Here is a 17,191-nt window from a genome sequence, read left to right as displayed (position 1 = left end):
ACTCAGCAGAAGGAGTGTGGATTACATCGAGGGTAATGATCTCCGTATGGACGTTGACGAATTGTAGAAGAAGAGGCACCGTCTGTAGCGTGATAAAAGCTGGTTTAAGCGGTCGACCGTCAATGGCCTCCAGTCCTACCGGCGTCCTCCTGTTGACCAAAGGGATATTGTTCAGTCTAGCAAAAGTCTCATCAATGAAATTACCTGCAGAACCAGAGTCAATGAACGCTTGTGCCGGAGTGTGAAACCCCTCTCCAGACAGTGTAATGGGCAAGGTTATCCTGGTGGGAAGGTTCCTACCATGAAGCTCGCTCCCAAGTTCCTCGGTCCCTTTACCATACTTAGGAGGATTAATCCTGTGGCTTACAAGCTATGTCTTCCACCTTCTATGAAGATACCTTCGGTCTTCCATGTGTCCTTACTGAAACCAGTGTTTCAGAGTCCTCGCTTTTCCAGAAAAACTTCTCCTCCACGTCCGATTATGATTCAAGGTCAACAGGAATACGAGGTGCAGTTTGTCCTGGATTCTAGAATTTCCAGAGGAGGAGTACAATACTTGGTTCACTGGAAGGGGTACGGACCAGAGGAGCGTTCATGGATTCCTCACCGGGATCTTCACGCACCTCGTCTTCTACAGGCTTTTCATCGCAAGAATCCTTCCAAGCCTTATCATGGTCGCCCGGAGGTCGCCCCTGAAGGGGGGGGGTACTGTGAGGATTCTGGAGCCACGCCGCTCTCGGCGTGCTCCTCACTTACCTGCAGCTCCATTTGGGTCTCCCGCGGCACACGTGGACTCCAGAGGCAAGCCGCCGTCAGCTTTTCCCTCTATGCGCGCGCGCACATCTTCCTTCCTCTTCTGCTCTCAGAGCAGGGCGTGGGTCCGCGCACGCAGCCGATGGTACTTCCTCACGGAGGCGCGGCCACACGGAGGCGCTCCCGCCTCTTAAAGGCACAGCGCCTCTTTTGATGGCTACCACCAAACTCAGCCAGGCTGCTGGGCTTTATGGCTCCTCCCCTGGGACTCCTTCTGGACCTATACCTGCTGTAACCTGGCCTTTCCACACACCCCTACCTTGCTGCGCTGCTATTGGTTCCTCTCTCCTATATATACCCTGCAGAGTCACTGACTCGTTGGCTGAGCATAGAACCAGTTGTTCTCACCATTCTCTGCCTCCTTAGTCTATTCCGCAGACTTCCTCGTGAACTGAACCGGCTTCCGCTACGTCTACCTGTACCTCTGGCATCCCGAACTCGGCTTACAGCTACACGACTCTCCGCACCTCTGGCATCCCGATCCTGGCTTACGGTAAACTACAACGTCCCTCTCTCTTACCCCGGACTTGGCTAACGGCCCCTCTACCTACCGTACCTCTCCTACCCCGATCCGGAATCCCAGACCACTCTTCAATCAAGACGTGCCCTCGTGGCTGTGGGTGGCGTTATTTCCTATCCCACCTCAGCACCGCGGTCCCGTCTCGTTTGTGGTGAGCACATCCTAACAGACTGATATTACAAAAATAATGTACTATCTTGTGCAGTGCATTTTGTTCTTGTCGATTTTTATTGATTTCTTCGCTGGGGTATTTACTTGACCTCTTATCTCACCTATCAATTTTTTTGTTACTTCCTGTACATTTTAAAATGTTATGAGAAATAAACACAGCATACAATATACAGTACATAGTACTTCAATTATATATATATATATATATATATATATATATATATATATATATATGCAAATACAGCTGTATGCTCATTTGCATGTCTTAGGCAGGTCTGCAACCCCGCCTTTCCCCATTATCACCCAGCATACAGCACTTCCACTGCAGCAAGGGATTCTGGGAAATGACATGCAAAAGAGCACCCAGTGTCACTTTTTGCCTCAAAAACCATTTTTAACATGGTTCCCTATAGGCTTAAGCTTGCTGCATGGTCACAGCTTTGAGCACAGCCAGGGTTAAGGTGCATACCCAGAAAACCACCCACAGACAGCTGTTTCGACCTTAATGGGTCTCATCAGTGTGGGGCTGATATATATATATATATATCATTTCTGAAAACTGTTTAAAACAGACTGCAGCTACAGTATAAAATAAATTTTGCTAAAGTGTTATGTAAAAAATCCACATTCTTTATTGGAGACTTTGAAGCATACGCCCTACAGTACATGTTTTAAGACAACAGTACCATACGGGAACTTATATTTAAAGTTATCGGTTTTGAAGACTGACTACATTCCTAAAATGCTTTGCTGTTTTCCTTTAATGGATGTATGTCTAATTCTGTTGGGAATTTCCAGCTTCTCTGTTATTTAACACCTCCTCTGCCAGAGGCACCGGCTATGCATTGCATATTGCATGATGTACAGGTGCATTTACAGTGTAGCACTAGAGCCACCCGCTGGATAAAAGGATTGTGTCAGGAGGCTTAGAGAAACAGTTTTATCAGCTCTGGGTTGCCGATTGTGTTTCTGTTTTACTTCTTACTGTAACATGGCAGTAACAATATGAAACTAAAGAGCACCGTGCCGCATTTTATATTACCTTTGGAAGAATCACATCTATTCCCACTGGCTCTTTTCAGTATGCTATGATGTTGTCTTCCCTGAGCTGGAGAAGGTTTTAGTCCTATTCTGTTTAAGGGAAATTATTCTATATATATAATTCTATATATATAATATATGGCTATATTCTATAAAGCCCAAAGCGCAGCTTCTGCAGTTTTTTCGCAAACAAAAATGCTAAAAAATGCTGGTACCCTCTTCTCCCACTTCTATTTTGGGGTTAAGCCCTGAAATCAACTGAATGCTAAAGATCTGTTTAAGTGGCTGGCATTGCTGAAGTATATCTACACCTTGTATTATAAATAATCCGAAGTCATTTTTTCAGAGAAGCGAATAGGATTTTTTCCCCGACTAGACCAGGGTGCCGTAGTGGCCAAGTTTGGCAGAGTGCAGGATATGGCCTTTGCCATATAAAAAAACCTAATTTTAATAAACCCTGAACCAATAGGGAAAAAACGACAAACACTATTGTATTAACCCATTAGTAGCCATAGTGTGTGCATATATGAATGGCTAACAGTCCTATTAGCCAAAGGGTGCTAATGGTGCTGTAAGCGAATGTATAATGTTTAACAATTTTAAAATAGGCAACAACATTTTTATATATTAAATACATATGTAGCCGAGTCCTCCTACCCTGCCTCTGGTTCAGGGGAACTGCTCAGTTGGTTGGGCAGAGTTCCGCGCGATCGGAAGTGTGGAGGTGGCAATTTTGGTAGTCGTGCATATGCAGTGCGGCGAGGCATGCATGCACAGTGTGAGGAGTGCGGCAGCCATCTTAGGATGGCTCCATATATGCAGCCATGAGACTACAAGTCCCAGAATCCTTAGAGGGAGGGACTACATCATGGAACTGTCCCAGCCAATGGGATGCGAGCAGTTGGGGAACAGGATATCCTTTGCGTGCGGGGAGCACATGCGTCAGTTCTGACGGAGGCACCGAGGAGAAAGGTAGTGTCCAGGGAGCAGTAGCTTCCTGGGTTAGGCCTAGACCTTGCCCCCTATGGTAGGCCCCAGTTTGGCCCTGAGCCATATCAGAGTCAGTGTTGTAGGGAAGGCCCCAGATAGGGATGCTTCGCAGCCTGGGACCAGGTCACAGGATCCAGAGACATTGTGTGAGACCCTCCGGCTGGAGTTCACATTGCGTGGAGGATCAGGACCCCTTAGGAGAGAGGGGATTTGTGTTGGAGGCCCCGCTACGTGGGACCCGCTCCAACCCACCATGCCAAGCAGCTACTGGAGTACCCAGCCAGGTAACCAATGTGCACCTACATCTACAGGTGGTAGCGCTGCCTCACATTTGGGTGGGATTGCTGGGATAGGACACCAGGGGTTACTGGTGCCACAGCACCCTCAGTACTTTGGAGGAACCACCACGTGTTCGGTCACTGGGTTTATACTGTGGGTACCAGTTATTGTATGTTATCTGTGTTAGTATGTGTGTACAGTAAAGCTTAGTTATATACATTGTGTGGTGTATTATTACTGTGTATCGGTTCTTCTGAGGGGTTATCCCGCCAACGCTGGAATACCTCTTAGGTGGAGGCGCTGCATGCAAGGAGAAAGAGCTCACCCAAGGTTCCCAGAGGCGGATGCTTAGCCCTCCTGTGAGCAGACAGGTAAAGCAGTACGCGTAGTTGCCCGCGAAGTTCCCTTAGGCATAGGGAAAGGGGGCTACACACACACACACACATATATATATATATGTGTGTAGCACCCTGCTATATTCCTCTGGCTTAGCATTGCAAGTCCTGGTAATATAGAACAAAGAAAGGAGCACAGAGAAGTCAGGACGTCAAAGAAATATTTCACATTTATTTATACACATAGTAACTTCAAAACGTACAGTGAAGTTCAGCCACTTGATCGATCCAAATCCCCTCACACCGCCGACATCAACACCACGAGATCCGCAGAGTCCCCCCTGCTGCAACTAACCCGGATCAGGGGCTGGCTACCAGGAAGAACCTGTTCCTCTCGTTAGAGCTGCGTGCCTAGCTCTAGCAGCGCTCGCAATTGCTTATCTTTGGGGAGGTTCAAATGCTGAACTTATCCCACAGACACATAAAATATATAATTTGGTTTGTGGGGACTGTATGGTAACCCTCTACACATTTCACGATTTCATGCGCTTCTTCAGGAGTAATCCAAGCACACTGGAATGTGTCCCTTAAATTGGGTCTACACAAATTACCCCAAGTGCTTAGATTAAAGTGCATAATTTGGATAATTTCTCTTCTATATCAGGTGAATACTAACAAACACACATACACCCAAGAATGACACATACATAACATCACACATACATAACATGACAACATTATACAAGCCTTCTAACCATAGTGGTGGGTGGGGGAGTTTGAGCTTGCTGGGTATCTGTGTTAACCTATGTCTCTTTGGAGGCTGTGGCACCTCCCCCCAGAGCTCACTCCTCCTCCTTCACCCTTTTAACTTGGAAGGTCATTTCACTTGCTGCAGGAACAAGACCCATTATGGTTTTTTCCCCTCTCACAGAGGTAAAAGGAAAGGTTTCACAGTGTAGTGTAGGACCTGCATTATTTTGGTTATACCTTGACGTTGGTATGCAGGCTTATGACGCCTTTGGCCAAAGGGTTAACTAAATAACCAATTATTATTATTGAAGTATTTTATTTTATATGTTTTGTCAATTGGATGCAGCATTGGGCACCCCCTGTCTCTTGTTATATACAATTGCCACGCTCAGTAGCTCTCTGGTTGACATAAATATATATTCAATTTGTGGTGGGTGGGGGAGTTTGAGCTTGCTGGGTATCTGTGTTTACCCATCTATATGAACAAGCTCCTCACCCCTACCACATGCAGCACTCATCATCTGAGATCAGACTCCAAAAGACTGTTCATGGTCCCATGGCTCAACAAAGTATCCGGCCGCTCCTCCTTCTCTTACAGTGCACCTCAAAACTGGCACAACCTACCCATACGGTATATATTTTTAGCAATTTTTCAGAGTGATTACTAGTGTAATCAAGGTAGGAATTGACATCTACCTTCTTAAAATGGGTTTTGGTCACAATACGATGTTCTACCACCTTTAGATTCAGATCCAAAAAATTGATTTTTATTGGATCTACCTCTCCAATAAGAACAATGTTCTGATCATTCTCATTTAAAAATGTGATGAACTCATCCAATTCTCCCCTAGATCCAGACCAGATAATCAGAATATCGTCAATATATCTGCCATAATAGACCAAATATTGACAATACCCATTATCCGTCCATGCATATTCCTCTTCCCAGAGACCCATAAATAACCCTGCACAATTGGGGGCAAAACAAGTGCCCATGGCCATTCCATTGGTCTGTAAAAAGTATTCACCCTCAAACAAGAAATAATTGTGATGCAAAATAAATAAAATGCTATCAATGATAAAGTCCTGTTGTGCACTTGATAAATTATTATGTTGGTGTAGAAAATGTGCAACTGCCATAATACCTAATCTATGTTTTAAACATGTGTATAGTGAGCTGACATCCAAAGTGGCCCAAATAAAATTTTCCTCCCAAATTATATTATTAAGTAAATTTAAAACTTCCATACCATCTCTAAGATATGATGGAAGAACGGAGGTCATGGGTGCCAAAAATGTGTCCACATAACATGAAAGTTTGGCAGTGATAGAGTCTATACGCGACACAATTGGATAGCTTGGGGGATCAATTAAGGTCTTATGGATCTTTGGGATATGGTACAAAATAGGCACACAGAGATTAGAATTGAAAACAAATTGAAAGGCTTAGGCCTCCTGTGAGCAGACAGGTACAGCAGCAAGCATAGTTGCCCGTGAAGTTCCCTTAGGCATAGGGAAAGGGGACTACATACACAGTATGCTACATGCTACATGCATACATGTGTGTGTGTGTGTAGCACCCTGCTATATTCCTTTGGCCTAGCAGTGTAAGTCCTGGTAATAGGCAGTGCTAGAGTTAATCCTTAGCACATGGCCCGGCATGTGAGTGAGTTCCCCAGTATAGGTACTATGTTGCAGTGTTCAGGCACGTCTGAGAGCAGTTGAAATCACATGCCAGGGTGAGTGATTTTGCTACAGCAAGATCTGCCCAGTAACTGGGGCAGAGAAGTTGTCCACTCCCCATGTATAAAGTTGTGATTCTCCCCCCCCCCCCCCTCATTCAGTTGAGAGGTTCTGCTTCTGTTCTGAGTCCTGTGGAGTCAGAGGCTTGTCTGACTCCTCCTGAGCCCTCTCCTACCCAGGGGGTGGATGAGACCCCTGGGAGAGGATATTCCAGTCTTAGGTACATCAGTTCCTGCTGAGGCCTAATATACCCAAGGGAAGGTTGAGGATATTATAGTTCTAGGTGATCAGTTCCTGCTGAGTCCTAATCTGCCCAAAGGAAGTGGCTTGAGACCCAGGAAAGGACCCGTGTCCTGGGTAGCAATAGAAAGTCAGTTCTGAGGCAAATTATGGTGGAGGTAAGCATCTCTCTTGCCTAAGGAAGAACCTTGTCTAAGCTGTATGAGGATAATTGTACCCAATAAATACTACAGTTGAAAAGTTCCTGGCGCCCTGTTCTATTCATTTCACTCCAACAGCCTTGGCCTGAGCCCCCCAGAAGAAGACCCTGAGATGAGAGGTAACAGATGAGCTACATATACTATTGGAGCAGATAAAACCCTGTCTGATAGATTTAGAGACATTGAGAGACACTGTTATTATGTACACCCTATCCCTATGCAGCCAGGTGTGATAGGGGCGATATACTGTATATATATATGTGTGCTCATTTGCAGGTCATTTCCCAGAATCCCTTGCTGCAGTGGAAGTGCTGTGTGCTGGGTTATAATGGTGAAAGGCGGGGTTGCCGACCTGTCTAAGACATGCAAATGAGCATACAGTAATATTTCCATTTGCTATATGCTTTGCTGTGGAGGTTTTTTGTCACTTTTTTTTACCCACCATAGATTAACTAAGTATATATATATATATAAAACAAAAGATGCCTGGTGCATACACATGTATCGAAGAATACATACTTAGTTTGGTATGGAGTGCAGGCAGAAGGACTAGGATTAACAATCATCATTTTTTCTATGGGTTGCCATATGGTATAAATAAATTTGACATTGCATTTCATTAGGCGAGTGCTGCAGATTATATATATATATATATATATATATATATATATATATATATATATATATATATATATATATATATATATATATATATATATATGTAACAGACTTTCTGGCCTGGCCTGACCCACCCAATCTCACATTGGCCCCTGTGGTCTAACCAGTCCCCATTACATGGTAGTGTCTGGTGGTGCACCCATTGGCAACAGGACTCCTGAGTCTCCCACATGATGTTGTGTGGGGATTGCCAACCCAGACAGGCAGCTGAGGTAGTTTGTATGAGTCTTACCTATATCCAGTGCAGCTCCTCCACCTCATCAGGATCTCTGCGTCCGCAAGGAGATGGTTCTGATGAGGAACTCCTTCTTGGTGGTGTCTTCCCCTGCCGAGTAACTCCAGACTCACACAGTGAATTATCTTTATGCAAGGTCATTCTTTATTGTAGTTGCGGTATGGGCTAGCTGCCCCTCGCAGTGATTGACTCAGCCGCACATCTTGGCGTGTGATCCCTTCAAAGGTACACCCTCCCAATGGAGTGGGTTCCCCTCTCCCTTCAGGGAGATCACCCCTGTGCCAGGTCCCTGGACACAGTATGGTGTGCACAGCTTGCTGCTGATTGATATATTATAAGGCCACTAGTTACAGCACTAGTGGGCCTCCAGCTCCCAGGTCTCAACGCAGACCTGCTCCTTACTCCAACAACACTAACTTTGAACAGTGCTGTGCCTTATATCTCTAGGGGGCAGGCACATCTCTGATGTCACTAACAATGGTCAGGCAATGAATAGGGATATACCCCAATGTCCATCTCGCTCTTTGTAGTGCTGGTTACGGGAGACACTTTGCCCAGTGGTCTCTCCTGTTCACTAGCTCCTCGCAACTGTGGGACAGGAAGCTCACATCCAGCTCCTCCCTCAGACAACTCGGGTCTCGCTTGGCAGAGGTAGAGAACCCTCCCCCTGGTGAATATTTGGGGAGGGTCCCACAGATTCACGTTATGGCCCATAATTGGCTCTGAGCCCATCACAGTCCTGGAGGGCGCGGCCACAGCTTTCGCACCACTACCCCCCAACAGGGTGGGGTTCTCTCTTTGGCGCCAATCCCGGCCAACTGTCTGCAACTTTTGCATTTGCAGAATTCACTGCACTCGGCCCACGCGGTCTCCCAGGGAAGCGGGAGCCGGCATCTTGGTTTGCCCGGCCGTTTACAATCACAATTGAGGTAGATCTTTGCATGGGAATCGCCGTCAGGCAGTCAGATTCTTCAATTTCACCGCCCACAATCACAATGTCCTCAATACTGTCCTCCAGGGTAGCACCCCGCGGTCCTAGGCAGGAGCAAAACGGTGCGGCCACAGCTTTCGCGCCACTCCCCAGCATGCTTGCAAAAGTCCCTTCTGCCGCTTGTTCTTCAGTGGAACGCACGCCACGTGTGCTCCCTCCATCTGCCTCCGTCCGCCATTTTGGACCTTCCGCACCACGCGGATCTTCCACTCTTGCGGTCGCCATCTGGTTGCTGTATTTACTGTGATTGTACATGGAGCTCCTCTCTGCGGGGCAGCCGCCATACTGGTACAATAAAGATTGCCTTGATGCACCACCTTGTGTACCTAATGTAAGTCTGACTCGTGTTTGCACTACCTCAGGTTAGGCTCACTCTATCTGTGTCTGCTGTATTTCCTTCCTCCCAGTCTGTGCTCCCTTCGGTAAGTGGTCTGGAATGGGCTAGAGTACTCTGGCTCTTCCATGCAGTACTTGGGCGTCTACCTACTGTTGGCTAGCCTAGGGCAGACCCTGTCCAGAATTCCTGACCACGTTAACAGGCTATCCCTCCAGGCATCCTACCACTAGCACTGCCTCAAGGTGACTAGGACAGCTCTAGCCCCTCTCCAAACCTCCAACTCCTCTCAGGCCCCTAGGTCATCCCTGCGAGCTGACAATACTCCATCAGCCCCCTGACTACCCCTAGGTTCCGTCCCAACACAGCACAAAGTGGAAGCATACACTCTCCTGTTTCCCAGTGTGCCTAGCAAAAACCTGTCCTGTTGACAGGTATCTCAGCAGCGCCTCCAAATGTAACGGACTTTCTGGCCTGGCCTGACCCACCCAATCTCACATTGGCCCCTGTGGTCTAACCAGTCCCCATTACATGGTAGTGTCTGGTGGTGCACCCGTTGGCAACAGGACTCCTGAGTCTCCCGCATGATGTTGTGTGGGGATTGCCAACCCAGACAGGCAGCGGAGGTAGTGGGTATGAGTCCTACCTATATCCAGTGCAGCGCCTCCACCTCATCAGGATCTCTGCGTCCGCAAGGAGATGGTTCTGATGAGGAACTCCTTCTTGGTGGTGTCTTCCCCTGCCGAGTAACTCCAGACTCACACAGTGAAGTATCTTTATGCAAGGTCATTCTTTATTGTAGTTGCGGTATGGGCTAGCTGCCCCTCGCAGTGATTGACTCAGCCGCACATCTTGGCGTGTGATCCCTTCAAAGGTACACCCTCCCAATGGAGTGGGTTCCCCTCTCCCCTCAGGGAGATCACCCCTGTGCCAGGTCCCTGGACACAGTATGGTGTGCACAGCTTGCTGCTGATTGATATATTATAAGGCTACTAGTTACAGCACTAGTGGGCCTCCTGCTCCCAGGTCTCAACGCAGACCTGCTCCTTACTCCAACAACACTATCATTGAACAGTGCTGTGCCTTATATCTCCAGGGGGCAGGCACATCTCTGATGTCACTAACAATGGACTCAGAGTATGTAGCTCCTCCCCTCCACACATAGGGCACCTCACCAGGGTGTGAGGGCAAACCTCTATGATTACTGCTGGCATTCCTGTAACTTACCAGGCCTTACTGCCAGCAGGAAAGGAAACTGCAGTCCATTTTACAGCATGGCTACATATATTTATATAAAAGAACGGATGGGAACGGAGACCAGAGGCAGGGCCAGCGGCACCGGTCTCTCCAGGCGCACGGCGGGCACGTGGGCCGAACAGGACGGGGAACCTCTGTGGCACTGCGGGATGTGCCAGGGGAGCACACCTTGGTAAGGGTGCTTGTGGTGTCCCCCCACTTTGTCAGGAAGGTGCTTGGTCGTGGGACAAGGTGGACCTGTGCTGCGGGGTGCGCGGCCAGGCTTATCACGGATCCTTACACATGTCTTATGAAGGTAGAAGTTCATTATGTATACACAAAAAGGAAGCTCAAAAGAGAAAAGAACCATCAGTCAATATTCCAAAACTTTAGAAATTGACTCAAAATAACAATGTAGCCCTGGTAAGAAATGGGGCTATAGTTCTATCCTCCTCCTGTGTGTAAACTCTGCTAAGGGAAGATTGCCAGGAGTTGACATGGGTTTCCCCCGCTTATGACACTGGGTTGTGTAAGTGAAGGTAGGTCACGTGACCCTGTGTCCAATCAAGAGACGCAGGGGGGTGCCTACTGGAGGTTACATAAAGCAGTGTCACTTCCTATTTAGTGCAAAAGGGTTGAAGTGTGTTAGGAAGCAGAGGAGTGATCAGCTCATGAGTAGAGCTGATCTAGCTATAGTTAGTGAGGTGGATCAAGTACCTCTCATCCTGCTTAGGGGGGGAGGGAAGAGCTAGCCCCACTCTAGATGCCCGTAGGATCCAGAGTGGAGACAGGACCATCACAAGGGAGAACAGTTAGTGGACTGTGCATGAAGTGTACCTGTTGGCTGCTGCTGCTGCCCTGCTGTGAATAAAGAGACTGCTGCTTTTAAAGACAACCCTGTGTGAGACTGGAATCTCTCATCCCTGGAGGGGAAACTCTGTGGTAAGGATTCCACCCCGCATTCCTGGGGCTTACTATAGATGTAGGCGCTGCACCATTGAACCAGAACAAAGGCATCCACCCCAGTAACCTGTTCCTGTTATCCCCCATGTCATCGCGGAAGACTCAGGCCCTCCTGTTGCCAGCAGGTATGCACCACACAGAGATACCTAGCCAGACCCCAGAACACCTTAAGGGACCCTATCTGCGATTGGGAGAGGGAAGATGGGCTATAACAATATCACATAAACTACATGAATAAAAAAAGATCACATAGGATCTGTAAACCCACACAGTCTATGCACAATGGTGAATTCTCAATTCAAAACCCACAGAACTACAGCTAGGTAAGTACAGGGTGCAGAAGATTATATTTAAGTAATAATCCCCGAAGAACAGGGCATTACTGGCCAATAATGCTTTGGCTGGAAGAGTTGAAGGCCCGAGGCGAAGCCGAGGGACTTGAACCCAGCCAGGGCATTATTGGCCAGTAATGCCCTGTTCTGAGGGGATTATTACTATTATAGGCTAAATGTAGACTTTTTTTCATAAATAATAGACACTTTTGTATAGTTAAATAGATTTTTTTATTAAAATAAAATGGTAAATACATGAAACCACCTCTATATACGCTTACACTGCAGATATCTATATCACACACTGCCGTCCCTCTGTGTACACACACACACACACAAACACACACACACAAGCAGCTCACACACAAACTGCTGCTACACACACACAACAGCACACCACACACAACACAGCACCTCTACACACACAGCAGCTCTACATACACACACACACACACACACACACACACACACACTGGAGCTCTAGACACACAACACAGCACCTCCTCTACACTCACAACACAGCACATCTACACACACAACACAGTAGCTCTACACACACACACACACACACACACACACACACACACACACACACACACACACACACACACACACACACACACACACACACACACACACACACACACACACACACACACACACAACACAGCAGCTCGACACATACCACACAGCAGCTCCACACACACAACACAGAAGCTCTACACACACACAACACAGCAGCTCTACACACACACAACACAGCAGCTCCACACACACACAACACAGCAGCTCTACACACAAACACACACACACACACACACAAACAACACAGCAGCTCTACACACACAAACTCTGCTGCTACACACACATGCTACACCCACAAACACTGCTGCTGACACTGACACACACACACACACACACACACACACACACACACACATACAAGCTCTATACACACACACATCAGCTCAACACACACACAAATTGCTGCAACACATACAACAACACAACACAACACACACTGCAGCCACAATAAAAAATGCAGCCACTTACTAAATTTTGCACTCCCCCCCCACCTCTACACACAACACAGCACTTCTACACACACCCCACACACACAACACTGCACCTCTATACACAACACAGCAACTCTACACACACAACACAGCACCTCTACACACACAACATACACAACACTGCACCTCTATACACAGCACCTCTACATACAACACAGCACCTGTACACACACACAAACTGCTGCTACATACACATGCTACACCCATAAACACTGCTGCTGACACTGACACACACACACACTGGAGCTCTATACACACACACACACACACACACACACACACACACACACACACACACACACACACACACACACACACACACACACACACACACACACACACAGCACCTCTACACAGATATACAACAGCACACACAAACTGCAGCCACAAAGAAACTGCAGACAGTCACTTACTTCTTTGCAGACTCTCTCCCCCTCTCTTCCCCAATTCAACTGAATCTGCTCAGAAAATCTCAGTCAGCTCGGAAGGGGAGGAGTCAACCCGTGGCTGATACGTCCTGACCAATCCCCTGCCCTGTCTCAGAGCTGTTACTTCAAACAGACAAATCCCCTGCCCTGTCTCAACTGTTCTGAAAGCTGATTGGCTGGAAATAAACACATTGAAAACTACACATTCTGCAGCTTAAATTCCGGGCATTACTGATTGGATAATGCCCGGAATTTTAACCACTCAGAGAGCAGGGGTTTCAATAAGAATGTATATATAAACAAAGTCCAAAAAACGGTGCTCAAAAGTATAGAGGAAAATATATTGCAATAAAGTCTTTATATGATAAAGTTGTTAGGTATTGGATGAACCTATAATACCATGATGTGAGACCCAGGACCTGATGCATGAAAACTCCAATAGGGATTGAATAATAGGACAGTCCATATAGTGGTTTCAGACTATGTCTGGTAGATAATCAATCTTCTATGACAATGCCACTAAGGAAGTCACCATGGAGTTGCATCTATGGAAGGTCTCAGTACCTCTAAACATGAATAGAGGGACAGATGAGTACTCACATATGTCGCAGTCCATCCGTGCGTGCATCACACAGATAGGCAGTGGCTAAGTACGTCCATCAGGAATCATTTTTTGCAAACTTTGGTATAAACACTACCATCATATCTGAGGGATTCACTTGACTTATCAGATATTCAAAAGATCACTTGGTCTAACACTTATATGTGGGTCACACTAGATGTGACCTCACTATATACTATAATAGATCACACTCTGGGCACAAAAGCAATTAGTCACTTTCTGACTAATTCTAACATTCACTTAGCACAGAGCATCTTCATTTTAGATTGTGTTATGTTTTTATTACAACACAATTATTTTCTTTTTGATAATAAATATTATTTTGCAGACACAGGGCATTGCCATGGGCACATCCTTTGCACCTTCATATGCCAATCTATATATGGGGTTCTGGGAAGCTGTTCACATTTTCGGTGACACCAACCCCTTTAGACACTTTATTATTTTTTATCGTCGTTATATAGATGATTTGTTATTGATTTGGTGTGGGGATTTAAATACACTGTTTGAATTTTTTGAATATCTGAATAACAATGTCTACAATCTTAAGTTTACGTACAATTATAATGATATCCAAATTGACTACTTGGACTTAAGTCTTTAAGTAGATACCAATTTACAAATTCAGACTGATGTTTTCAGAAAAGCTAATTCCCGGAATTCCTTGCTCAAGGCCAATAGTGCCCATCCGAGATCATTAATTTGAGGTATCCCCAAAGGGCAATTCTTAATATTGAGGAGGATATGCTAAACTGAAGAGTCCTTCTTATCGCAAGCGGAACAATTGAGATTAAAGTTTAAAAACAGGGGCTATAAAGAGGATGATCTTGAAGTCGCATTTGAACAGACTCTACACACAGACAGGGCAGAGCTCTTAAATAGAGTTAAATCAAAACAAAAAACTTTAGATAGAAAAAAGATGTTATATTCTAAGTCTGAATCTACCACGGATACTCCATTGTTTATTACAACATACTCTAAACAGGCGGAACAGATCAGATTTATTTTACTTAAACATTGGGAGATCTTGAGGTCAGATAAAGATCTGAATAGTTTTACTAACTCTAACCCAAGGATAGTATTCAAAAGAGCAAAGACCTTTGGACATCATATTTTCCCGAGTCTTTTTTGTTCCAAAAAAGATACCTCAAACAATACTCCAAAAGTTTTTTTCAGGTGTGGTGATTGTAATCTTTGTCAGTATGCAACACCCATCAGATCACTTAGGAATGTCTATACAAATCAGAGATATAGAATCTCTTCCTTTATGACGTGTAATTCCAAATTTGTCATCTACATACTTAAGTGTGCATGTGGATGTGGATACATAGGAAGAACCATCAGACCCCTTAGGGTTAGAATAGGAGAACACCTTAGGAGTATTAGAAACAGAGATGAGAGATTCCCTGTATCACGTCATTTCATTTCTTGTCCATTAGGCTCTATCAGCACTTTTTCTTTTAGTGCGATAGAACTGATACAGATTAATGCTAGGGGAGGCGACAGAGAGGCTCGCCTAAATTGCAGAGAGATGCATTGGATATATGCCCTGGGGACTCTATCTCCCAAGGGCATGATTATGGACTGGGAATTGAAACATTTTTTTGTCATACCCCATCCATTTTTTAAATCAAATGTCCGTTATGTTACATTTTCCTTTGTAGATTAGAGATCCTTCTGGAGTAATTACCCTCATATGGATAGCTGCTAGAAAGTTTTATTTTGACCATTGTAGCATCATCTCTTTATATTATCTCATTATGAGTATATAATTTTTTTTACATATTACAATTCCATCAGCATGATCTATCTCAATTTATCTATAGATGTTTAAGATGCATGGATGTTTTAGCAAATGCATTTTATGGTTTAGGTATTCAGATATAAATTATAATATTTACATTTTTTAGGATATGTGTATTCTTCAATATATACACTTTATGATATATACTTTATGATTAAGATGTTCTGGCATTGTTCTTTACATTAGTTTGGTTCTGTAAACATATTTTGAATAGGATGTTGTCCAAACTTTATAGCCATAGGGTCACCTTACAGGAGTATCTTATAACCTTTTTCCCTGTTGGATATTATTTACTATTATAATGTTACATTTTATGATTATAATTAATGTTTATAGTTTACAAAATAGTCTATCTGGAGATAAATCTGAATATCTTGTAGTTCCATTGTATCTACATATGCACATATATTTTGTTTAATGTTTATTGATACAATCATTTTCTGATGCATCATTACATTACAAGCATGTACATGGTTCATCAGATACATTAATTTTCAAATTATACATTTCGCTAAACAATATTGACTGATCCGCTGTCGTTTTATAAGTTTCATTACATAGAGAATGTCTATGATCTAAATCCGAATCTCCTACTCATATCATTTTCCGTTCGAATAGTTCGTTGTTTTTAAGTATTTTTCAATTGTTGTGTATGATTTTGTATAAGTATGTTGTTCCGTGTATTTCTCTGTCATCTGCGCTGTTGTTTCTGTCCCCTCCGCACAGCACAGTATTTTGATTCTGCGGACGGCCGATTGGAGGACAGGGTCCGCCAATGGGGTTGCTCCGTTTAGAATTTCGTGCCAATTCATCGCGCGTCACTGGTAGCTGGGGATGGGGGATAGTCTATAAGAGCAGCAGTTTGGCGAGACGCGAACTCACTCTTTGATAAAGGGCTAAGGCCTGAAACGCGTCAGAGTGTTTTATCTACGTGTCACCACATGTACCATGGAATAAAGGTTTATCACATTGGTGTGTAGCCCCTTGTTTCTTCATAGCTGTGCTCCGCTTTTTGTTCCTGATGGACTACTTAGGGTTTCAAGAATGCCCTGAATTTGACTGCTTTAGCCTATAATACTGCTTACATATGAAGGAGAACGCCCCTAGTGCTAGACCGCTGTGTATCCGCAACAGGCTGGGCTTCCGTCGTCACGTTCGCTCCCCACTGCGTGATGACATCACCTCTACGCGTTTTTTAGAAGTTCATTATGTGCATTATTGCAAGGCTTTTATAAACAAGTCACCAATATTTGTATCTGAAACAGGCTTTACTTCATTTGTGTCCGAACTACATAACACTTGTGATCTCTGATATGAGCAAATATTTATGTTTTTTTGTGTGTGGTTTTCATAAGATTATAATAATAATAATAAAAATAACTTTATGTATATAGTGCATTTCTCCCAATA

The 17,191-nt window shown here is 44.8% G+C and overlaps 1 protein-coding gene across 1 annotated transcript in view; it reads right to left on the bottom strand.

Annotated features, from left to right (window-relative positions):
- Positions 1-4,302: 4,302 nt before the first annotated feature.
- LOC142488095 (uncharacterized) overlaps positions 4,303-17,191 on the bottom strand; it is a 45,011-nt gene continuing 32,122 nt past the window's right edge. Inside the window, exons 6-7 of the mRNA XM_075588470.1 lie at positions 5,596-5,785; positions 4,303-4,317 (exon numbers count right to left, since the gene is read on the bottom strand). Of these exons, the coding sequence (XP_075444585.1) occupies positions 4,303-4,317; positions 5,596-5,785 (205 nt within the window). The remainder of the gene's footprint in view (positions 4,318-5,595; positions 5,786-17,191) is intronic.

The sequence above is a fragment of the Ascaphus truei genome, chromosome 2 (assembly GCF_040206685.1).
Source record: "Ascaphus truei isolate aAscTru1 chromosome 2, aAscTru1.hap1, whole genome shotgun sequence".
NCBI classification, from domain to species: domain Eukaryota; kingdom Metazoa; phylum Chordata; class Amphibia; order Anura; family Ascaphidae; genus Ascaphus; species Ascaphus truei.
Note: the sequence above shows the minus strand (reverse complement) of the source record. Positions and strands in the feature narration are given on the sequence as shown.